The sequence below is a fragment of the Octopus bimaculoides genome, chromosome 7 (assembly GCF_046866305.1).
Source record: "Octopus bimaculoides isolate indiv1 chromosome 7, ASM4686630v1, whole genome shotgun sequence".
NCBI lineage: Eukaryota > Metazoa > Mollusca > Cephalopoda > Octopoda > Octopodidae > Octopus > Octopus bimaculoides.
Genome location: NC_142934.1, coordinates 106725876 through 106752804, shown reverse-complemented (window position 1 = coordinate 106752804; position 26929 = coordinate 106725876). Strand labels below are relative to the sequence as shown.

Here is a 26929-nt window from a genome sequence, read left to right as displayed (position 1 = left end):
AACATCTAATCCCTTGAACATCTAATCCCTTGAACATCTAATCCAAAACATTAACATGATCAAAGACCAAATTACTTTGTTTCTGAAAACTGATGAGGATTCAGCTATTGGCCCAAGAACAGGAGGTGCATGTGCACATCCTAAAACTTTTTTGGGTGCAAAATCAAAATTTGAGTTCTTTCTTTCTCAGATTTAGAAAACATTGTGTAAAGAGTGATCTGTAAAAGGTAGCTTGGAGTTAGGTTTCTTCTCAAAAAACTAAGAACAAAAATAAATAATAAAAAAAACAAAACCTTGTTTGTAAAATATTTTGAACCTGAGTTTGAACTTCCTAAGCAAGTTTCATTCTTGAGTCAGTGGATTCAGCATATTTAGGATACCTCTACTAAGCACAACTGTTCACATAGACTTCTTTCACATTAAATATTCCTAGTATAAAATACTTTTTTTTCTTATCGGACTCTCTCAGACTTATACATTGAATAGTTACTTCATAACTATGTTGCTTACACATTAATGTGGATTTCATCATATTATATCCTAAATAAATATTTTCTAAATCATATCGTTCAAAATCTCACTTCACATCATTCCACAATATACTTTTTATCTCTATCCTTTGCCTCATCTTATCTTATATTACATTATTTTATTTTATTCAATCTTATATTTTGTAGTTCTTATCTATATTTACTTTAAATTATTTTGAATTCTCTGTTAACATGCCTTGTTATTCTACTCATCTTAGTATGTTTAAAGTTATACTTTGTGGAAATCCTCTGGCTTTCTTTTCCCTCCCTCCTCTCTGTTTTCTATATATGTGGCCATCAAATATATTATGGTAGGTATATGTATGAGATTGCAAACGTGTGTGTGTTATTTTTCTTTAATTTTTATCAGTAAGTAGATCTTATATATGGTGCCCTCTTCTTTATATTGTCACCTCTCTTCTGGTGCCTAATTTTTACCTGTGCCTGTTCTTCCTTTTTTATATCTTTTTTACTTTTCTTTTGTCTTTTCCTCGTTTAGCTTTGTGATTGAGGTTTTATTGCCTGTGTAATTATTTATTTACCTATTTTCTCATTTATTTGTTCACCTTCCTCCTCACTTTCTATATCTCTCCCTTCCTCTTTCTTTCTCTATCTTTTTTCTCTTTTATCCCCTCTTCCTTGCTTTTTGGCAGATTTTGTAACACTGTCCAGAGGGCTGCTATTTATAGGGCAAATTTTTATACATCTTTATATTTTGAAATGTTGACTGATGAGAATGTTATGTAATGGTCATTTTACATAACTGCTTCAAATGTACATGTTAAATGCATTCGAAATAACATTTTGTTTTGTAATTATTTTCATTATCTAGTCTGTTCTTATCTGGGGAATATGGTTATAATGCAGCAAGAATATAGGAGTGGACTGTTAAACTGGATACTGAGTCGAAAACTTCTGATAAATTGTATTGCTTCAAAACATCCCTTCATGAGGTTAACATGTCTTCTAATTAAATTATATATATATATATATATATATATATATATATATAAAGCACCTTTTGAGCACTGGTCCTCACAGATGCAATGACAAATGACCAAGATCTTTGGCAATATGCTATGCTTGAGAAGAAGCCCCATCAAGCCAAATGAAATCATAGTTGTGGCAGATACTGGTGTCATGCAAACTGGCACCCTTGCTGGTGGCACGAAAAAGCACCCATTATACTCTCAGAGTGGTTAATGTTAGGAAGGGCATCCAGCTGTAGAAACTGTGCCAAATCAGACTAAAGTTTGGTGCAGCCCCTCAGCTTACCAGCCCTGGTCAAACCGTCCAACCCATGCCAGCATGGACAACAGACGTTATATGATGATGATGATATATGTATATTTACATACATAATGCACATACACACACACACATATGCACATACACACACACACATATGCACATACACACACACACATATGCACATACACACACATATATAATCTATTTGTATATATAGGCGCAGGCGTGGCTGCGTGGTAATAAGCTTGCTTACCAACCACAGGGTTCTGGGTTCAGTCCCACTGCCTGGCACCTTGGGCAAGTGTCTTCTACTATAGCCACGGGCCGACCAAAGCTTTGTGAGTGGATTTGGTAGACGGAAACTGAAAGAAGCCCATCGTATATATATATATATATATATATATATATATATATATATATACACATCAACCCATGCTAGCATGGGTTGGACGATTTGACTGAGGACTGGTGGACCAGGAGGCGACACCAGGCTGCCAAATCAGATTGGAGCCTGGTGTCGCATTCTGGTCCACCAGTCCTCAGTCAAATCGTCCAACCCATGCAAGCATGGAAAGCGGACGTTAAACGATGATGATGATGATGATATATGTAAGTATATGTTTGTGTGTCTGTGTTTGTCCCCACAACATCACTTGACAACTGATGCTGGTATGTTTATGTCCCCGTAACTTTGCGGTTCGGCAAAAGAGACAGATAGAATAAGTACTAGGCTTACAAAGAATAAGTCCTGGGGGCGATTTGCTTGACTAAAGGTGGTGCTCCAGCATGGCCGCAGTCAAATGACTGAACCAAATAATAGAATACTAGTGTTTATCAGTGTGTGTGTGTGTGTGTGTGTGTGTGTGTGTGTGTGTGTAGTGCAATAACACAGATCACTCTCCAAGAAATTGCTAGACATGGCATCATATGCTCTGACAATTAAACACAAAAGGCAATAACAAAAACAAGAAACAAATTAAAAAAAGGTAAACCTTCCACAGGCTGTTACCAGTGTGTGTGTGTGTGTGTGTGTGTGTGTGTGTGTGTGTGTGTTAGCCTTTTCATGATCTATGTATTATATTCTAACACCTGTATGGTTGCTGGTGCAGTTTAACCCCTGGCCATGATCTAGCAGACTTATGAGGAGAATCATTCTGTTTGTGACCATTTGGTCCTTTTAGAGGTACCCTTTAATCCTTTATTTGGTTCAGTCATCATTAGACCATGGCCATGCTGGAGCACCACATTGAAGAATTTTAGTCAAACAAATCGATCCCAGGAATTATTCTTTCAAGCCTGGGATTTATTCTGTCAGTTTCTTTTGCCAAACTGCTAATGAAAGTATCAAGAACTTTATTTTGTAATGCATCCTTCTAACTTCTTTTTAAGATGATGGTCATGTGTGTGTTGAGGGAAATTTGATTACTAGTTCTAGCAAGTAGTACACCCACATACAGGTACTCTTGTTGGCTTGGTACCAATGTTGTACCTAGCCTATCAGAAGCTTTCTGTTGAAGGGAATGTTGGGTGTCTCTAAACAATAGTTTCATGCCAGACCTACCTTCAGTTTCTCTAAGATCAAATTTCACAAGATCTTAATAGTTTCTAGTGAATATTTTTTTTATTTCTATTATGTATTTCTCTGATATTTTTTCATCACTTCTCGTTAGATCTTTTACTTTACCTTTCCCCTCTCCATCTCATAGTCATTGCTGCACATCCTCACCTTTCATTCATTATCTCAAAATAGCCATCCTGTAGCTGCCTGTTGCGGCACATTTCTTCTGTTTTCACTATGCAGTCTCGTCTGTCACAGCATAAATTCCCTTTCTGTTACCTCAGACCATTCCTTCTCTTATTACCCTTATATTACAACTCCCATCCTTCCTAGCATCCACTTTCATAATATCACTGAACACTCCTTTCCTGGTGTTAATTTATACACTTTCCCCCCCACCTCATCTTAAAGACGGTTAATTTTACTTCACCTACAGTTTTTCTTTCTACTGACCTCCTACCTCTACTTTTCCCTGCCTCATACTGTTCCTTTCTTTCTCACTTTTACTCTTACTCCACCTCACACCGTTCTCTTTCTTTCAATGGTTATAAAATATATTCAATGTCATTGACTCAGCATTACTTTTAGCTATTACCTCCCTAAATGGACATTGGTATGTTTTTGGCACTTCATAATACAGTAGACAAATTTATGGGCATATGATGAGAGCTGGATGGGATGTCTATGGTACACTTTAGCACAGGTGAAATATATATCTTTGTGCAACAAGTACATGACATTCTCTGGCATTATACATATAATCTCAATAATGGAGTCAATGCTACAACCTATGCAGTAGACAGATATGTTCCACTTTTAGAGTCTATAGTAATAGCTGTTATTTAGCACCATGTTAGCACAGATTAGATTTAGACAGGGCCTATGAGAAACAAAGGGGGACGAGGCTGCTTTCAGAGCCTACAGCAAGGTGAGCATTGCTCCTCTCAAAATTGAAGATTTGAAGTTCAGGTTAGGCTTAAATTCTCTTTAAAGTTTTTTTTTCTTTAATATAGTATAATGGCATAACCTGGATATTAGGAAAAATGAGCAAAGTACACAGCTTCTGTTGAATGATTGCAAAAGCATAGCTGAACATGAAAGTTAATGTAAGGCTATCTGAACATGAACATAGTAAACTTTAGTATATGCTTCATTGCTTGTGCACCAGAATGACCATATTACAATACTCTTTAACCCTTTCAGTCTTGCAAAAATTTTACAACCCAAATCTTTAAAATTCCCATTCTATGTGATGCAGTATAGTACCACTCCAGTTTTTCTGGTAAGTATGTAGCGCCAGATGTATGATTGGAGTGTACGACACTATAATGACAGCTCAAAAGTTTCACATATGTACAAACCCCACCCACCTTTACCAATTCAAGAAAATATATTGAGAAAAAATTCCGGGTTGAAAGGGTTAAACATAGCAAGGATAAGCTTGATCGGCTAAATGAAATTACCTTCCCTAGTTGTTTTTTTAATCTTTTTCTAGTTTCAGTCATTCTAGTGCCTTGAAGAATTTTTATTGAACAAACTGTCTGCAGTGCTCATTCTAAAGTTTGGTACTCATTCCATCAGCCATTGGGACATGAACATGAACAAACCAATACTGGTTGTCAAGTAGTAGTGATACAAATACAGACACAAAAGCACACTTGGTATCTAACACTGCTGTGAGAATAAAAAGCTCAAGATGCTTATACTAGACCATAGTGGACACTCTGAAATGATGGTGTTTTACAGTTTTTGCCTAAAGTGAGAATTTTTTCTCCATGACCAACTTCAATGAAAATGAACTTCTTATAGGTCAAATATATCCCAAACATATTTGAACTAATCAAAAGTTTTATTTCACAACACTATTCAAGTGGCAACCATGAATTTTGTTCTGGCTTGGTGGCCACAGCATACAGTTAGTGGATAATTTTCTACTGATTTCTTATAAAGATCTTGCACTGGATGACTTCATATCATACATGTTCTGGCCTTAGACTCATGGTCAAAGGTACACCAGCCTTGATTATCAAATCTTTTAATCAAACACAGTATATCTAAGACTCAATTTTCCAATGTGTCTTTTAACAAAACGTTTAGAGTGGGATTTGAGGATGATTTAGTTGTGATTTCTATGAGGTGCAATGACAGCATAAAGATTTCCCTGTTGGCTCACAACACATTTGATAGATATTTATTTATATATTTATGTGTTTCAGCCAAGTGGCTGCGGTTATGCTGGTGCACCACCGTGAGATATGTATACTCAGAGAAGGAAAGACATGTGCTGCAGAAATTGTTTTGAGAGAAAAAAGTTCTCCTGGTAAATAATATGTGGAAAACACACCATTGAGCTATGAATGACATCCCAGACCATAGTATGCATGTATTTCTGTGTTATTGTACATTGTCAGCCATGGATATCAAGTCATTCATATTGACCAAGAACTTTTTGCACTTATATCAGAACAGTAAACAGTTCATTGCACAGTGATGTGCACAAAGCTTTGCCAAGCTGGAATTAATTAATTAGAAGTGCACTGATCAGTGTTGAGTGAAATATAGGTTTTTACAATTATATTTGACACATGTCTATACACTTGGACATGGAAAAACATAAGCTTCAAAAATTGCCTTGAGAGAAAAATTCTTCTTGTAGATAATGTGTGAGAAAAATACATCATCGGGCTATGAATGATATCACTGGACCACTGGATGCTTGCATTTTCATACATCATTGAAGCATAATTCAATTTTGTCCTGCTTTTAAAAGGCCTGAATGTTATGCTTCTGGATGAGACTATTGTCTTATAGACACCACTGTTAATTTTTATTTTATTGACATCTCAGAGTAATAATGTTCTTCTACTTCTTCATCTTTTGTTCTCATTCTATTTAGACTTAGAATATATTGTAAAAATATAATTCAACACCACTACTTGATTGGTAATTTATTTTATTAATCATAAAAGGATGAAAAACAAAGTTAACTTTGGTGAGATTTGAACTCAGAATGTAAAAGGCTCAAATAAAATATTGCAAAGTACTTTGTCAGACATTCTAACAATTCTGCCACACCACTGCCTAAGTTCAAACTATAATACTTGGAAACTGATCCATATCATAGAATAACTCTGTTTAATCAAAATGTTATAACAACTAAATTATTTCTTTTCAATGAATCAAAACAATTATTTTAAGTGGAACCATTATTCATTTTCTTTAATTCTGTAAGTTACTGAATTCCTTAACTACATATTATAAAATATTTCATCAAACAGTTTGGTTTGACTTAGTGTATTACATCAGCCAGTTGTCAGAAATTGAACTGCTTTTAAATATGACCTTTATTTCATTGTTGTCAACTCTAAAGTTGCAGTCAGTAGAATGAATATTCTCAAAATTTGCGTCATTGATTTAATTGTATCATTTTACATATCACTCAACCTTTGGACTGCTTGTGCTGTTAAGAAACAATTCGGTCTTGTTCTATTTACTTATAATCACTGCACTATAGATAAAAAATCTTGCTATTTAGAATGATGATCAACTTGTTCGCTTATGAATGAGCAGCCATTATTGATTGATCATTCTGTCTTCATTGTTCATCATAATTTGTTTACTTTGGTTGATAATATAGATATCTAAAAAATCCTAAGGGACGAAATAAAAAAGCTATATTATTTCAACAGTAGATAGCTATTAGAGAAGGTGTGGCTCAAGATATTGTGGAAACTTGGTCTAGTGTGTGTGTGTGTTTGTGTACATCCTGTGAAGCCCCTGTTAACACTGGTTTGATAAATACTACAATATTAACACAGTGTGGGTTATGAATAAATAAACATATGGAGTCATATCCATGTGTATTTAAACTTGCTGTGAAATTAGGTCACACGAGACTCTTTTTGGCAGCTTGAAGTCAGAATTGATCCAAAGCTCCCCAGAAGACCCTCATGGGATATAATTTCATATAAAAAAAGTAAGTACATATGAATATGACTAAATACATGTGGATATGAATCTTGTATAGTCATTGCCATAAATGTCTGCTTCAAGGCAGCAGAGATCCAGCAGCTGTCTATGTCACGGTGTGCCAGTGATACTCCATGACAACTACACTACTACCAGAGGTCTATAAATGTGCAGTGATCTGGAAGGCCTTTGAAAAATAACCAAAGAAGACCTGGGGAAACATAATAGATGGTATCACTAGAAATATAACATAAATGAATATAATATTAAGTGTTTAGTGTTTTTATAGAGCTAAAAGTGTTGACAAAGATTTGTTAAGTGTCAAACGTTCTTGCTTAACCAACATTTGTATTCAACTGGTTTATTATGAATATTCTTGTTTCTTATATGTAAGCTATCAATATCACATAAGTGATTAAAACATCTGTTACACAGTCATTTGATATGCTCAATATTGCAGCCAATGCTCTCTAAAGAAACTCCTTAGTATAGTTACTATGATATATCATGATGAACAGTACTAGAACTGATGAAATTTAACCTAAATTGCCATCTCCCCTTTTTCCTAGCTCTCCTGTGTGACCCCTCTGTCCAGCATTCGCCATGATAGATCACTAGCCACTCAACCTTTTCTGTTTTCTCTCCCTGTTTATTTCTGTGTTCCTTTCTGCTGAAGAGCGTAGGCTCGAAACGTAAAAGACTTTCTCACTTCCCAAGCATTAAACTAATACATCTGTTTGTTGTTTACACACCCATCTTCGTCTTTTGTTGTTTATAAATTCTCACTATATATATATATATATATATATATATATATAATGTGAATGCGTATGTGTGTATATGTATATGCATATATGTATACACATATATATATATATGTATATACATATATATATGTATATTACATATATATATGTACATATGTATGTACACAAATGTGTATATTTAATATGTACATATTTATATACAGCTTGCTCTGTGGGACACTCCCTTTATCAGATCACACCAACAGCTTTGGCAGTGGTGTGTGTTAATGTGATTACACACACACACAACCTCAATACACACATACTAATTAAGAATGATTGTATTTCAGGTGCAGCACTCAACCAGATTTTTCTTGCTGCAAAAGTACCAACATTTTCTGATTATTAATAACACTCCAAATATATCTGACATCCATGAAACTTATGTTTTACAGGCTAGGTGTCAGTGATATTGGACAATGTGTGACAAGGTTTTATGCTGAAACTCTGCAATTTTGGGTGTCTCAAAAGAGCGAAGCATTTTTTTTTATCTAAAACAACTTTGATGTAAAGTAGAATGTCATACCATTTGCATATTGTCTGTTTACTGTGCATGGCTGTCAGCTCACTCATCTACACATTTCCTACAACTATTGGCACCGAAACAGAAATGTCTCACTCTTGATGGTTAAAAAGTACTGTTGAACAATTCGATAATGGTACACTCTGCTCTGGTATTCTCAAGAGGCTTTTCAAAGCATCAACATCTTCCTGCTTTGTTTGTCAGAGACAGAAAATACTTTACCTTGTAAATCTTGAAAGAACATTATTAAACCAAAGAAGATAAAAAAAGGCAAAAAAAAAAAATGACTCAATTTTGGCAATGGCCCAATAATCTCAATGAATATAGTTAGAGATGCTGATTTAGCTAATTTAGAATTTTAACATTTCTCTAAGTTTTCTCTACATAGACAACATGTATATTTTTGCTATTAACTCACATGTTATAATTTACAGTTGTGAAAACAATTTTGTAATAGTTTACAGAAGGAAAATAAGAATTCAAATTGTATTCAATTTATTCATCGTAGACTAAAAGATATTAAACCAAATCTGTATTTATCAGCCATCTTAAAAGTAAAGAAAAGCTTATAAACATTCAATATAATTAAATACTAACTTATGTTTGATGCATTTGGCACTTGCATAATTTAGTTTGTTTACCTCCTTGGTTCAAACATGCCCAAGAAATCTGTTATTATTGTGTTCTTCTTAAAGCAGCAAGTTGGCAGAAACGTTAGCACGTCAGGCGAAATGCTTAGTTGTATTTCGTCGGCTGCTACGTTCTGAGTTCAAATTCCACCGAGGTCAACTTTGCCTTTCATCCTTTCGGGATCGATAAATTAAGAACCAGTTATACACTGGGGTCGATGTAATCGATTTAATCCGTTTGTCTGTTCTTGTTTGTCCCCTCTGTGTTTAGCCCCTTGTGGGTAATAAAGACATAAATATTTTGTCTGTCTTTACATTCTGAGTTCAAATTCTGCCGTGGTCGGCTTTGCCTTTCATCCATTTGGGGTCGATAAATTAACAGTTATTTACTGGGGTCAATCTAACTGACTGTCCCCCTCCCCAAAAATTTTGAGCTGTGTGTCTAGAGTAGAAAAGATTGTGTTCTTCTTTAATCATGTGTATTTTGGGGTATTTTGGATTTATCGAGCTTACTCTGGAAAAGTAGACTTAACATGCCTTCTTTTCTCCATTTTCTCCTTATCATCATCATTGTCATAACCTATCTATACAGAACACTTACCAACCTATTGCTCCATTGTTCTATTCTATTATTCAAATCAGAAATAAACAGGGTCATGCCTTGAAGAAAAGGAAACATTGCCAGCACTGACACTAATTATCTCCCCTCTTTGACTATTGTCCAACATGTGGTATCTTGCATTCCATTTCTCCTTCGTTCTTCATTATTTTTCTCTCACCTCTCATTATTTTTTTCTTCTTTCTTTTATCTCTCTTTCGTTACTCTCACTCTATTTATTAGTATCAGAAAACATCACTATAACAAAGGGTTATGTCTGAGACTTTAATCTTGTAATCTACCTTGTGACTAATTTATTCCACAGTGATACATTTATACTCACTTAATTCCAATCAAGATCATCACAAGTTGATTTTATAAAGCAGGCATTAAAAACAGCCACCACATCCCATTATCATTCTATTATATTTATTCTTCAACCCCCCCACCTCTCTCTCTCTCTCTCTCTCTCTCTCTCTCTCCATATATATATATATATATATATATATGACAGGCTTCACACACACATACATACATACATATATGAAGGTTTACATATACCAATTCCGCTCACAATGTCCATGAGTGGATCTGAACCCAAGACCACATTGTTCTTCACCTTGCAAACATGTCTGCACCTATGTCTTATGTAAGCACAGTTGCTCTGTCTGTCTGTCTCTCTCTTTCTCTCTCTTTTCATATTCAATGTAGACAAAAATTTTTTATTAAAATTACACACTTTATGAGGAGAAAAGCATCATTAAATTGATTACCACCTTGTTTTGCACTTATGTGCTCACCTGTGTATGTGTGCGCACACTCGCACACACACACACACACACACACACACACACACACACACACACATATATATATCAAGTAGAGCGACACATATAAAACTGCAATTTTAATCCACGAAAGTGCAGCATTAAATCAGTTAGTTCACAATGACATTATGTGGTCGATTTCATGACGTTTATATATATGATAATTAAGCAAACGGTTAGGTTTGGGCTTCAAAATATGAAATTATGTACTCACACACACACACACACACACACACACAGAATGACTGAACTAAAATTGTGGTATGTATCTTAAAGTTAAAATATATTATATCTACTGGGACAAGTATGCGTTTCTCTTAACTGGGTGTATAATTACTTGCATACATATGCACATGCAGAAATGTCAGTAGCTGGGTACAAATTGAAATTCAACTAACCATATATATATATGGTTAGCATCGGGTTTAATCTCCAAGTTGTAAGCTCCATGAAATTCCAAATTTTCTCTTGGGATGTAGGTTACCCGAAATAAAGTGCATGAATGTATTCGGATAGCGAATCAACGCTGAAATATGAATATTTTCTGAAAACAGTACCAAAGAAAATAAAGAAAAGAAAAAGCAGTAGATTTAAAGCTAATAGTAATGTATAGACTAATATAAAACTATGCTACCTAACTGAATTAAATAATATACATCTTAGAAAATATACGTATTACGTACATAGAGATGTATATAAGATTCGAGTAACGAAGTGCATAAATGTTTCTGATATAGGGACAAAACCTAATATTTGTTAGAAGGATTCGTTGATTAAATCAACCCCAGTACTAGAGTGGGACCTTATTTTAACAATCCAGGAAGGATAAAAGGCAATATTGACCTTGGTTGGATTTGAACTTGGAATGTAGTGACTTGGAACAAATACCAGATGAGCATAAGTCCACTAAGCATATTAATTGTTTGTTACTAATAAAAAAATACTGGTTTCAAATTTTGGCACAAAACCAGCAAGTTCGGGGGAGGGGGTAAGTTAATTGCATCGACCCCAGTGCTCAACTGGTACTTATTTTATCGACCATGAAAGCATGAAAGACAAAGTCGACCTCGGCGGAATTTGAACTCAGAACGGACACACGGACGAAATAGCACTAACGATTCTGAAAGCTCACCGACCTTATTAATCATAAAATGTTGAAAACACGCCAAGATATTACCGTCTGTTAGCACAAACTTACGAAAAATTACTGACAGTACGCAGGTAGTTATGTGAGGCGGTCACATAACTAAAACCACTTTTTACTCAACATACATAACCAACACCTGTTAGGTACCATCTATTATTTAATAACTGTATTACCTTTAAGAAAAAAAATTATTATCTAAATGAAAATTTTCATCGAAGGATGAAAGGAATGTTAAACCTTCATCTGCTTGTCAGCTACTTTCTGTGAGTGGATAGCAACAAAGCCATTGCGGTGGTACAGAACCGTCTTGGCTTATCGCTGCAAAAAAAAAAAAACATCACTGTGGAAAAAATACAAATTTTACATCTTATATGACAATTGTGTTGACTGCAATATAAACAACTATACAGTTAATAATAGAAATAATAGAACTTTTTCTTTTTCCCCACAAAATATGTACCAGCAAACGGAAGTGTGTCTTATGCGAGAGTGCGTCTTATACGCCGGCAAATACAATAATTGCATATACGTATCAATGAATGCGTGTATAATATATAAATATATATTGTATGTTTGTATTTAGATATATAATATATATTCAAAATATTAAATAAATGACAAGGGAGCGAGAAATTGTGTAATGAGTTTCATTAGCTTATAGCTGTTTCTGCCATAGATGCACTCATAGCTGAGCGTTTATGTCTCGCTTTATAGCTTCGTCGGAACTTCAAAAATAAAGCTATAAGGTGATCCGCAAGCGCTCAAAGTATGAGTGCATTGCATCTTATAGGAGAAACAGATGTAAGCTAATGAACTTCGTTACATAATTTCTAGTTCCCTTGTCATTTATTTAATTCTTTCTGAAGCTTATGTACATTGAGTTCTAACAGCAGGTTAGTGGTTTCGCTACGCCTAAGCAAAATATTAAAAAAAAAATATATATATTTATTTGTGTGTGTGTCTATGTTCGTTTTTGCGCGCGCGCGTGTGTATACAAAGCGCGTTCCAGCAATATCCGACTTTATTTTTTCCCGCCAAAACTATAGACGTGCAATGCGCTTTTGTCGGATTTTCGTTTTCACCGAACACATAGAGCAGAGATATTGCACCAGGATTTGCAAAAAGTTTGGTGATACTCAAGTTGAAGGCATCCAGAAGATTCAGCAGGCCTTTGGCGATCATGCTATGGGCAAAACTCACACCAAGGAGTGGTACAACCGCTTCAAATGTGGTCGCACCTCTGTAGAGAGCGAGGCACTCTCAAGCAGGTCATCTGCAAGCCGAAACGAGGAGACGACTGAGAAGGTTCGGCAAATTGTCATGAAAGACCGTCGTGCACAATCCAGGAAGTTGTTCACAAAGCACAGGATCAGTACATTCCGTTTTAATGGAGGATTTGTACAGGTGGAGAGTGTCGACGAAATTCGCTCCCAAGGCGTTGGTGGAGCAGCAGCAATTGCGCATAGAAATCGTTCAGGGCATGCTGGATTGTGTCAGTTATGCCCCAGATTTCATGAAGACCATCATCAGAGGTGATGAGACATTGGTTTATGGTCTCTGCTCGGTGCGTTCTGTCATCTTGCGTGGAAACGAAAATCTGAAGAGCGCGCACTACACGTGAACTCTAGGCGTAACAACCAGGAGTTGACGCGGCCAACCGGCGCAAATTTTTTTGCGCATACGCAGTAAGGGTGACGTCGTCTCCCATTCAAAGGTTACATACACCTCGTGTGTGTGTGTATGTATGTATGTATAAACATACACACAGAGGAAACCATTTATTACAATAACAAATTATTTATCAAACGGTTATTGTTGTCATAATTAGTCGCTCATTATATAGGCATTGTAAAAAGTTTCAAGAAAATTCTATTCAAGTTACATTCTATTCGCTTTTCTCTTTCTTTTACTACAACCATCATTGCGACCACCATTGCTGGCATCACTATTATTGCGTCCTGAAACGAGAAAAAACGTCCCAAAATGCACCTTCCCAGCACCACTGCTCTCTCGACCGCATCCTACCCTCACCAGTCAATATACACCCCACCACAAATGCTTCTAATATCACTCCCACTATTACCACTGCTTTTAATGTATTGCCTAAAAGTATCACGGACACCATGGCAATATCAAGGCAGTGGGTACTCTAGCTTTGGTTATGTGGTAGGTGCACCGTGATGGGTGATGGACGGCTGTTGCAGTGGCGATGTTGGTGGTGGAAACATATCTGATGTAAAACTAGAATTGTAGTACAGCACATGAGATGCTTGAAAGTCGAAGAAAAAACACTGACACAATTCCTATAGAGGAATGGCTCGTGCCAGAGCAGAGAAATAGAGAGGAACTGGTGCAGTTACAAGGAAAAGAAAACAATATTGTTCTTTTACCAATATGCAAATGAGGAATGATAGCTTGGTAAACAACACTGAAATAAAACTTTTTATCAACGCACTAATATAACCCCACCTTGTGACAAATAGAAAAAAGTAATATGATATTAGAGGTTGAAAATGAAATTAATAGTAAACAAGGACGGACTAACAACAATCCCACCATTATCGATATGTATGTTTGCACTAGAGGCAAAATAGACAACAATTCAAAATCACTTTACGAAATCCTAACAATAACGCCTATAAATACTTGACAAACAAGCTTGCATTCACACACAAACTAAGCACCCGCATACGCATACATACATTAACTACACACACATACTGATCTCATAACTGTTGATAGAACGCTCTTAATCCTCTCCACCAGTTTTGAGTCTTTATCTGGATCGCATTTTCAAAGTTAATGCACAATTCCTATGGTGAATTTTCTTCGATCTCTTCTATTTCTGAACTCCGTGATATTCCAGAATGCTTTTCAAATTTGGGAACAAAAATTAGTCTTCTTAGGTAAAATCTAGACGAGAATCTTTTCATAGTTTGCCAGAAAACAACAGATAGTGCGTGAGTGGATGCGTTGTCGCGGTGTAGTATCAAGTTTTGTTTGCATACGCCTTAGACCCCTTCTTTCACACTACCTCTTTCAAAAGATCCAGGACATTCAAGTATTATAATGTTTATTGATCGTCTGATCACGAGAAACAATGTTATGAGATCAATATCTCCCCCCCGCCAAAAAAAAAAAAAAAAAATCAATCGGAGACAATCAATTTTATCTTAGTATTTGACTGACTCTAGCTTGTTTTTTTAAAAAAATGTTTTTAATCGTAGTACTGATGATCCAATCTAGAGAAGTGAATGCATTTTTTGTGTGTGTTTCGTCATTGTAACCATACGTCCATGTTTCGTCACCTGCTATGTTATTTTCCAGAAACTTTTCAATAGCATTCAAATGACCAAAACAGCTGACTGACTGTGACTTGTTTGCCATTTTAGCTCCTTTATCTGCAGATAAAGCAAAGATTTTATAGCAACACGAAGCCTCGTCAATTTTTCTTTGAAAATCAGATGGTACGAACTTTTACAAATGCGTATCTTTTAGGAAATTTCAAGGACAGTCAAACACCAATTTTTTCGAATCACTTCGGTTCGTTGCCCTCTGATTAAAAGGTCATCCGAATCCAGGATTGTCTTCGGAGTATGTTCTTCCCTATTTGAAATGCTGATACTACTTGTAACACTGTACCAGGCAAAAATAATCCTCCACATAGGCCAATCGCAACATCAGAAAATTCTCCATTAAACGTTTTTCCAATATGAAACAGAGTTTCAAACAAGCACGTTGTTCTTCCACGTTGTAACAAATCGCCAAATGCACTAAGCATACGTTCACTCTACCGTGTATAGATCACCGACAAACCGATGTGGAGCAATATGATTATTATTAGACTGAAGTTCAAGTTTACCTATATACAATACTGCAGTCGACAGCACACCGTCTGGGTTTGTTAGCATGCTGTGTCAAGAATTCGGTTTTAGGTAGACATCGAATCTGTTTGTTTTGTTTTGTTTGTTTGTTTCTTTCTTTGTCTATGTATGTATGCATGCGTGTATATAAGTGTGAGTATAAGCTCTTTTTAGCAATTTAGATGTTATTTTTGTTTTATTTAATCCTATAATTCTGTGTCATGTTGTATTATCATATCTATTACTTACCTTAGTTTGAAAAAATAAATATATAAAAATTAACAAATTAATAAATGGATAACTAAAATGAAGAACATTTTTAAAATTTGTTTTTCAGTATTGGAAAACAGAAACCCTATTGTGAAGATGCAAATCTTTGAGCTGATGTCAGCATTGTGTTTGTACTCACGTGAAGGTTATTTCCTCACTCTTGATGCTTTAGAAAAATATAAGGTAAAAAAAAGTCTTGTATTTATTTCACTTTGAATAATTAATCATTACCAAATTCTTTAACGTTTCGATTATTTGGCGAAATGGACTATTGAGAACTTTCATTTTAATTATTGTGTCTTAGTATATAAATGAGTTGCGAGACGTGATAAGTCTTGAGGCAAATCTACATATTGGCTTGGTGCCATTCAGTTCGATATTGGTTTTTTTGTTCACTTACATTGTTTTAATGGAATGATTGGAACCCCCCCCCCCCCCCCCCAAAAAAAAAAGAACAAACAAAAAAAAACACAAAATGAAACAAAGCCACAACGGAAAGCAAAACAAAACGATATATACACACTTATAGTTTTTTATGTCCTATAATTTATTGTTGTCTAATGAAAATTAATTTGCTGTATAGACAGTTTTATATTTGCATTGCAATCTGACAATTGGAATGATTAATATTTTTTCGTTTGTCATGTCGTGCAACAATCATATTACTCCACAAAGGGCTTAGATGAACTAGAAACGATTTTACAAATATCTTAACGAGTGCTATAGCACATTATAGTGGATTAGTAAGAGATATAGTCTGTACTATCCAAAATACTATTTCTCAAAAAATATAGGAGCACGTGTCGCTAAAGGCGCAAGCGTGGCTGTGTGGCTAAGAAATTTGATTCCCAACCACAAGGTTTTGGATTCGGTCCCACAGCGGGGTACCTTGGGCAAGGTCAACTGTCTTCTCGTATAGTTTTAGACCAATCAAAACCTTATGAGTGGATTTGGTAGACGGAAACTGATAGAGTCGCGTCATATGTGTGTGTGTGTCGTTATCTTAACATTGCGTGATTTGTAAACGAATGTCATTCATTTCCAATATTCTGCAAATGCAAAGCATAGAAAAGTGAACGTTAAGACGATGACGGTAACATCTATGTAATGCTGTATTTTCATTGCTTCACTTATACTTTCTAAATCTATACCCTTCTCACTGATGGTTTTGGTATCCAGTGCAATGTTCTTCTTCCTGCAGTCACTGATCCAAAGGGCTAAGCCAGACTCCATCCGTACGATGGCCTTATTGTGGGAAGTTACCACCCTTTTCGCTGTCTTGCTAAAAGTCACTTTTGCCATCGCCCATATATTTTTACGTTCTTCTTAATGTAGCGGACGGTAGATACATTGATGCTGTAACGGCATCCGCATGCCTTCTCCCTTCCTTATGCCGAGGAGTCTCACCTCTGCTATAGTAAGCATCTTCTTCTGGTGCTTGGGTTCACTGCCAGAAATCTTAGGAGGTGCAGAATGTTTAGGCGACATCGTAGGGCTTGAAATAAATCCACAATTTTACACACAAATGCAAAATAACACCACACAATCGCCTCCCGAGTTTCGTTTTCCATACAATATGTGCGATTGTTTGTTTACTCATTTGCGGTACACTACCTATTTTCTTTCAATATATTTTACTTAATGTATTATACAGTACAGCGCTGTACAGTATTTTTTATTAATTTTCAGTAGTGAAAATTTTACCATAGAAATAATTAAAATCTAAAATATAAATACCTATCGGCCACAGAAACACGCGATATACGAGGAGTCTGCGATGTAAATTTACATATGTAACAGAACGACCGTGCGAACCAAAGGAGAATGGCGACGTGACGGAAAAGGCTCCTTTTAACGCGTCGCACGTTCGAACACAACAACATAATATATAACATAGAAGGCTCGTCGTGAGAGATACGAGCCAAGTGCCAGAAGGAAGCAGAGAGTGACAGCGACAACCGTTAGATATATAGTGAGAGTAGGTTTATTAACATAGTGAAACTGTAGTGGTGTGAGTGCGTGTATGCAGCATATATAGATAACATAGTAGATAAGTCAGGCCTTCGAGTACAAGAGTATGTATACAACAATATGAAATGACGGACACGTCGTATAAGCAATAGTGTGTGCACAATATGTGAGAGTACAATATGTGTGTGTGTGAGAGAGGAACACAGAATATAGAAAGAGTGTCTGTAACATAGACTACAAAAGTCTCATAACACTGAGATAGAGAAAACCAGTTCCTATAAGAGTTGCACAAGATATAGAATGTTCATACGCAGGAAGTTGTGGCCAAAGAGCAGAGCTGTGATATCACAATATGTGTGTTGAGCGTCGATGCTGTGACCGGTTACCTTGTACGGAATATTCTCGCAGGTTAGTTCTGACTGTTGCTCGTGGTGGAAGTAATCCACTCATACAGTGTCGAGATAAAACCACGGTTGATGTTGGTGTTGCTGGCGACGACATTGTGGTAGTCAGTACATTGGTGGTGAAGTCGTCGTCGCTGGAAACTGCCTGGAGCTTTGTTCTGTATGTGTGGTCAGCGACCAGACCTATCAGAGATCTGGAATCGAAGACGACTGGCGTCGTTGGATCGGGCTTATTCATAGATGAAATAGGACTCACCGGAAACGAAGAAAAACTCTCTCTCACGTGACCTTATCTGAAGGCCACGATTGGACTGTATGCACCCTGGCGCGAAGCAGAACTGGGGACAATTGCCGCGCAAATGAGAACCAATCAGGGTGGTGGACACAAAGGTCCAAGGCAGCCGAAGACTAGATGTTAGCCGCTTCGTTATCCTTTGTGATTGAATGCCCGAGAGAGAGGTTTCACTACACATGTATTAGCCAGAAAAATCTGCAATGGACTGAGAGTGCAATATGTGAATCGCGATATGGCGAGTTGTTACTGTATAATATAATATAATATAATATAATATAATATAATATAATATATTACAATTCTTTGCATAGAGGCTTTAAATTGCTTCAGAACTATTTCGTATTCCATGAATGGTTTAACCATTTAGCATTCAGATTATTCTGCCAAATGTTATACTTCTCTATTCACATTGTTCTGAATCAATTATGAATTATCGTGTAGCTTCGAGATTTCAAAGATGTGATTGTTTATTGTTTTTAGAATGATATTGTAACGCAGGTGTAAGAGGCCAGATCTGGCCCGTGTGAGTATAGAACAAGTAGAATATTTGGCCCTGAGATGTGGGGCTAAACTCCTTTCGAACAAAGTACAGTTTATATGGTAGAAAGTTAAAGTAAAGTACGATCCATTTCATCCGAGTTATTTTAGTCATTTGAAGCTGAAGTTTTACTTTACTAGAGTTATTATTCATTAGTTGGCTTCAATTGTACTCGAGAAGGTACAACTACCAACATTCACTTTCACAAGATATTTTCGTTTTTTTCCCTTCCGTCTATCTTCCCTATTTCTTCTTATTTGACAACTTGTCGATTTTCTTTTTATATGACTGAAAATGTTATTGTTTCACAGTTGTTTCTCTTAAAGCACGTGTGGGCATGCGACTCTGCTTGCCATGTGAACCGACTTTTTCCGACATCCAAGTTAATTCACAGCTCTTTGCTAACCGTAACCTGTGTACGTGTGTATATTCCCACTCATATTTATGCATATCTATATGTGTGAATATGTGTCCGGTCACAAACCCGTGCTACCAGCAATGTGTAATCCAGTAAAATGTGTATTTATGGTCGAGTTTTTTGGCGACTGAACCCCCTCACCGGGTTAAATCACTAAGCTTATTTAGTTAAGAGGTTTTGCTACAAACACAGCGAGAGAAATACAAGATCTGCTGTAAGGTGGACGTATCCAGTATAGAGTCAACAACTATCTAACAACAGAGCACAACAATATAGAAATATTTGAGAGAGTCATTGAATTCATTCTGTAACCGTTCGAGAGTAATGGACATATTCTTCTGGTCAGAATATCTATTTTGGAGTAGACAAATCTGAATTTTAAACTCCCACCGGGCTGCCTTTTGATGCTCCCACCAGACATCTTGATGTTTTCTTGTCACTGGAATATGGTATCTTATACGTAGAGTATGATATTTATGTTATACCAGAGCAAACCACTACAGTTTCCGTGAGGTACGGCTACTTTCAAACATAGCAATACTTTATGCCACTCATAGCTAGTACAAACCAACAGTGAACTATTTTATGAGGAATATAACAAAATAACTAGATTTATCCACACTGGTCTCTCATCGACATTTGGTGATGAGTGCGTGGTGATGTCTGCAGACTCGACAAGTTGGAAGTCACAAACCTACAGATTAGGCCACAAAAGATTACACTTTATATAGTTTCCTTTGACCTTTACAGTCAGAAGAATTGAATGGAATGACCTGTAACTGAGCAGCCTTATAAATGAAGGCACTGCATACACATCTGTCAGGAAAGGACTAAAAAATCGTATTCTAAACTTTACCTGCTACACAAGCTGGTCACTTTTCTGAAACTGATGACTGTTTATTTCAGCAGAAGTGTAAGGACAAAATGCAAAAGCGTAAACAAACGAAGACACACTTACAGATGTACTACTGGAATGCACGAAATCTGATGGATGATGAGACCATCATCCGACGCCTCTGCCAGGGGTGTAGCCAGCCCACTTATGCGTACCTTTCCTTCATTGGACACTAAACTCCGCTTGCGAAGATCTGTTGAGGCAAGTGAAATCGAAATCGAACCAAATTTGACGACTGGCACCCATGCCAACCTCTCCTTTAGTGGACACTAAACTCCGCTTGCGAAGACCTGTTGGGGCAAGTGAAATCGAAATCGTGATGGCACATGTACCAGTGGAGCGCTAAGAACACCGTCCGAGCATGATCATTGCCAGAGCAGCTGTCTGGGTTCCGTGCCAGTGGCACGTAAATGGTATCATTTGAGCGTGATTGTTACCAGTGTTGTCTTACTGGCACTTGTGCCGGTGGCACGCGAAAAAACATTCGAGCGAGATTGTTGCCAGTGCCTCTGGACTGGCTCCTGTGCATGTGACATGTAAAATACACCATTTTGAGCGTGGCCGTTGCCAGTACCGCCTGACTGGCCTTCGTGCCGGTGGCACATAAAAGCACCCACAACACTCTCACAGTGGTTGGCGTTAGGAAGTGCTGCCAAATCAGATTGGAGCCTGGTGTAGCCATCTGGTTCACCAGTCCTCAGCCAAATCGTCCAACCCATGCCAGCATGGAAGGCGGACGTTAAACGATGATGATGATGATGATATATATATATATATATATATATATATATATATGTCTTCTCTCCTCTATCTTTCTGTCTTTCTCTCTCTATCTATCTAATGATATAGATATGATGAAAATAAAATAAATAAGAAAGTTGTGTCAGCATATATTGCTCTTATGCAGTGTCCCTCTCAATCAAACTAATATTTTGTAATAATGATTATGGTTGTATAATAATTAGTTTTGAAAATTCCAGATGGAAAACACTTTTTCTTTTTTCTAATTTGACACTTCTTTACATTTACAGACCTGGCAGAAATTACAATATCGATTTAGTCTGATATTAAATGAACTACGTCATGCAGATTTGGCAACATATCAAGTTAGCATTATGGCACTTGTTAATTCCATAATTTTTGCCAACGAGAACATCCTGGATAGAATGAGAATTCGGAATGAATTTATTGGTAAGGAATTTATTGTGTGTGTGCGTTTGTGTGTTTTGCTTGCTTTTCAGTGTTAACGAAAGTACAAACTGTATATTTATTTTTTTTCATTTTAGGTTATTTCTATTTGTTTTTCATTATTCTCCTCCTCAACAACAATTCTTTTGTTATAAATAACATTTCCTTAATCTGAATATGCCTTTGGTTTTATTCATATTTTCCAACATTCTTCAACAAAGTTACTGGAAGTTCACCTGTATTGAAAAGAATTTCTATTTGAGCCCGCATGGATCCATTACATGGTCACTTGACTTGATAGAAATAACAGTCAAAACCATCAAATCATATCCAATGTGGCTGGATGCATTCTACATCATCATCATCGTTTAACGTCTGCTTTCCATGCTAGCATGGGTTGGACGATTTGACTGAGGACTGGTGAAACCAGATGGCAACATCAGGCTCCAATCTAATTTGGCAGAGTTTCTACAGCTGGATGCCCTTCCTAACGCCAACCACTCAGAGAGTGTAGTGGGTGCTTTTACGTGTCACCCGCACGAAGGCCAGTCAGGCGGTACTGGCAACGGCCACGCTCAAAATGGTGTATTTTATGTGCCACCCGCACAAGAGCCAGTCCAGGGGCACTGGCAACGATCTCGCTCGAAAATCCTACGAAGGCCAGTCAGGCGGTACTGGCAACGGCCACGCTCAAAATGGTGTATTTTATGTGCCACCTGCACAAGATCCATTCCAGGGGCACTGACAGCGATCTCGCTCGAAATAGAATAAAAAAACAGGATGGCCATGGCTGGTTTGAATACATAAGTGTGTCTGATCAGGTCTGACCCAACAATGCTAAAAAAAAAACTGAGTTGTTGAAACAGTAAGAATATCTGTATAACATGAAGAAACCCTGCATATTATAGAAATTTTCACTGTTTGATAAAATTACTCTAAAAAAAATTACTCTTTATTTGATTAATATTGGACAAGTTCTATCCCTTGCTGTTTTTCAGAGTAATTTTCATTGACACTAATGATTTTTCTTCTTACTATGGGTATAATTCATGATGGTTAAAAATTTATTTTAGTCCTTCACATTAAGTATTGTGACTCACATTTAACTGTACGTTCTTTAAGCTGAAGGTGCTGCTGGGAAATTTTTCAATTTCTTAAAATTGATTTTCTCTGGTACATGACAAGAAGTTTATAGCAGAGGGGAATAAGAAGATGTGCCACTATGGTGAAGTGATTTGGCTTCTTCCATTATTTAAAAAGTATGGAAAAGTGGACATGATGATGATGATGATGATGCACATGGCCATACATTACGAGCAGAGTGATTGGTCAGTTGAACTGATTCTAATACAACTTGGGATATATTTTTCACCCATTTTCGTTCCCAAAGAAGAAGAAAAGTTAAAATCCTGCAAATCGGATTTTAACTTATAAATATAAGACAAAACTAAATACTGAAGTTTGGTGCTTTCTCAGTTTTGGTAAATCTGTTTTCTCTAAGATCACTAAAAATCAAAAATGTTCCAACATTGCTAATACCGATTTCTGAAGTTATTCGCAGGATAACTTCACAATTTTGGGTTGAGAGTATAGGTAATAATTCTTTCTATTATAGGTAGAAGGCTTGAAATTTTGGGTAAGGGAGCTAGTCAATTATATTGACCCTCAGTTCTCAGCTGGTATTCATTTTATCGACTCCACAAAAGGATGAAAGGTAAAGCTGATCTTGGTGGAATTTGAACTCCGAACTGGAAGAGACGAAATACCGCTAAGCATTTCGCTCAGCTTGCTAATGTTTCTGCCAGCTCGCCACCTTGAGTACAGAAAATAATCTTCTCTACTCTAAGCACAAGGTCCAAAATTTTTGTGGAGGAAATGAATCGATTACATCGACCCCAGTGCATAACTGGTACTTAATTTATTGACCCTGGTGGCATTTGAACTCAGAACGTGCAGACAGACGAAATACTGCTAAGCAGTTCATCCGGCATGCTAATGATTCTGCCAGCTTGCTACTTTTAGAGTACAGAAAATAATGTCAACTTATTAATGGTTGCTATCATTAAACTACAAATGCCATGAGAACTATGTATCTACCACCGAAAATAATATTCTTGTTGGCCAGTATTATCATGAACCTTACCAAAGACTTTTATTAAGATCAAGAGAATTTTTTTTTTTTATCATTAAATTAATGACAATGTGGTAAACACCACTCCTACCAATCTTTTGTAACAAATTTATTATAAATTACTCCAAGTAATAAAGTTAAATTCTAGCCAGAAATTAGAACAAAGCTTACTGAAATTCAACTACATACAGAATATTTAGATACTTTAGCACATTTGCATCACAGAAGATTAACCATGATCAAACATAAAGGTCTATTAAGTGACATCTAACATTAAAGCGTATGTGTGTGTATATGTTTTGTTCCTGGTAGTCTGGGGAGGAACTCTATATTATTGTATGTTGATATATTCTTGGAAATCTACAAGGTTTGGTTTATGTAGTAATTCTCAAGGACCATTTTCTCAGAACTAACTTCTTGGGCTTTTTTTTTTGGCCACCTTTGTATAATGCATAAAGCCAGAGGTGTTTCTATTTCCTACTGATACAAGAGACCAGATTTAATTTACACAGAACTAGTGGCTGTTTTTGTATCCTTTTTGAAATTCAAATACATAAGGAAAAAACTTAGGAAATCAAGCTTCACTTCTTAATGAAGGTTTCTTTAGACTCTTACTAACTTTTGTAAGAGAGTGATATTAGACGAGAGAATCCAAGTCAGTAGTTACTGGTATTTATAGCAGCTTATATAAAGGTGGTGAGCTGTCAGGATCATTAGCACATCAGGCAACACTCTTAGCAGCATTTCTTGCAAGTCTTTATATTTTGGTTTCAAATCCTACTGGGGTCATCTTTGCCTTTCATCCACTGGGGTCGATAAAATAAAGTACCAGTCACATACCATGTTATCAGTTTATGTTATCAGTTTATCTCCCCAACGGACCAGCGTCCCAACCAGAGAGAATGTTATGATCTCAGTCAGTTATACAACATGGAAATTCAATAATTGGTCTTATGTCAGTCCTAGAACTCAAGGAAAATAAAAAAGAAGAGTTATAACATATAGTAACTCTTGGAGTAATGAAAATCAAGCTTCATTGAACAGAACTTAATCAATGATCTAGACTCCTTGTTTCATAATATTATAATCGAGAATATTGATTTCTGCAGGGTTTCATTGTTCTATTTTGTTTCTTAAGATTCCTCTTTCAAGATGATGTAAATCAGATTACTGAATGTCTATTTAAGCATTGAATATAGAAGAAACGATAGCCGTGGTGTGTGAGAATATCGACAACCCTGACTTTCAAATACAATGGGATGTTTTCAAGGATGAGATGTCTGCTGACCAAGAAGCCCTGGAGGAAACGAAAGATGGAAATGTCAACGTTAATAACCCACAAGAACTGTTCACAGCTATTTATAACCGGGTAATTACTATATTGCGAGTTCTCTTGTTAGATTTAGAGATTTTAGGTAATTATCACGCAAATGGCCAAGTAAGTTGCTTTTAAAATGTTAGTAGCAATCTGTCGCAGTTTGGATTATAGGTTGTCATTGGTTGGATTTTGTATCCAATCAACGGCTCTACTCAAAAACTAGGGTGCATTCTGTTACTTGTGTGATTCGAGAGGGCCAGCTCGGATTGTTTGGTCACGTTGCTCGATTTTCCGAGTTTAGACCCTGCTTACTGTGTTCTCTTCACTGAGGATCCGGCTGGGTTGACGACTCGTAGTGGTCGACCACATGTTACATGGTTACGGCAGACGAGATGTCTCGTAGAGATGGGCGATTGACTGGGACTCTACTCGACAGGTCGTCCAGGCGGGCCCCGGAATGTACCGACAAATGGTAAATGCAGCAACGTGCTGCAACGGTGCATGCCCCTCACGCCTGATCTAACCTGTTGCTGTAAACAAACATTTTGTCCATCAATAGACCGAAATGTAAGTTAAAGGGAGATAATCAAAGCCTTATCGTAGTTCTTACGTCCCCTACACTGAAAGTTTAGCTGCAGATAATATTTTTAAACCTGTAAATATTAAATATTAAATGCTTTAATAAATATTTTGGAACAGTAATCGAGATCTGATTAAAAGGATAAAAAAAAAAGCCCTGAAAAGAAACTGTCCGACCCTTTAGATGAAGCGAATTAAAATATTAAAGGGCCTCTACCATTGCCTGATCTCACGCCTGTAATGCATATTACTATATATTATAAAACGAGTAATATATTTTACGGAGAAGTACTTGCATAGCAAGTGACCTGATCTGAGATCGTGTGTTGAAACAAAAACAATTGCAGCGTGAAAGGTGTTTATAAGCCATTCAAAAACACACAAAAACCGTTTAGATTCATTTCAACATTTAGATTTAATTAGTCAAAATATTTCCGTCGTTCTGAAACTGCGACCTGTTCACTGACAAAATTCCGTGCTGCATCTGAGAAGGTAATAGTTAGTTCATGATACATACATACATACATACATACATACATATATAACTATATATATATATATATATAATGTACGTACGTACGTGTCTGCGCACACATATGCATACGCACATGCATACATGCGTACATACATAAATATATATAAGAGAGTATTGTAGTTCGCTTGAAGCATTGTATATTGTTTGTAAAGAATAAAAAGTTTAGAATGGTACAACAATGCACTATAGAACAAAAAATGGACTATATACCTGTTGTAACTTGGTTATCTATAGTCCGATGATATTTCGGAATTACAATTCCTTCTTCAGATCTTATTTGCTGGAGTCTCTGCTATAAACTGTTTTTCAACGGTTTTCCTTTTTTTCGGAATATTATGAATTAACTGTTACTTTCTCAGATGCAGCACGGAATTTTGTTGGTGAGCAGGTCGCGGTTTCAAAGCGACGAAAATATTTTGACAAATTAAAATTAAATTTAAATGTTGAAGTGAATCTAACGGTTTTTGTGAATGATATATTTGTATTAAATATATTCTTGCGATTTTACTGTTGTATTTGGCTCTCAGTTATATTTCCTTTGAAAATCACTTTGGCAATCGAAAAGACCTCGGAATATTTTTGTGTTTCAAAATGTTTATACTGCAACTAAAATATAAAAAGAAAATGTCTTAATTTTTCGTTAACAAATTTCTGTTAAAATGCACTACCTCTTTCAATTAATTTTG

At 36.3% G+C, this 26929-nt stretch overlaps 1 protein-coding gene across 2 annotated transcripts in view; it reads left to right on the top strand.

Annotated features, from left to right (window-relative positions):
- LOC106876454 (inverted formin-2) overlaps positions 1–26929 on the top strand; it is a 76481-nt gene that overhangs the window by 31904 nt on the left and 17648 nt on the right. For both annotated transcript variants that reach the window (XM_089355767.1, XM_089355766.1), the window contains 3 exons: positions 16039–16154; positions 21524–21683; positions 24999–25180. In XM_089355767.1, the coding sequence (XP_089211893.1) occupies positions 16068–16154; positions 21524–21683; positions 24999–25180 (429 nt within the window). In that variant the 5' untranslated portion in view covers positions 16039–16067. The remainder of the gene's footprint in view (positions 1–16038; positions 16155–21523; positions 21684–24998; positions 25181–26929) is intronic.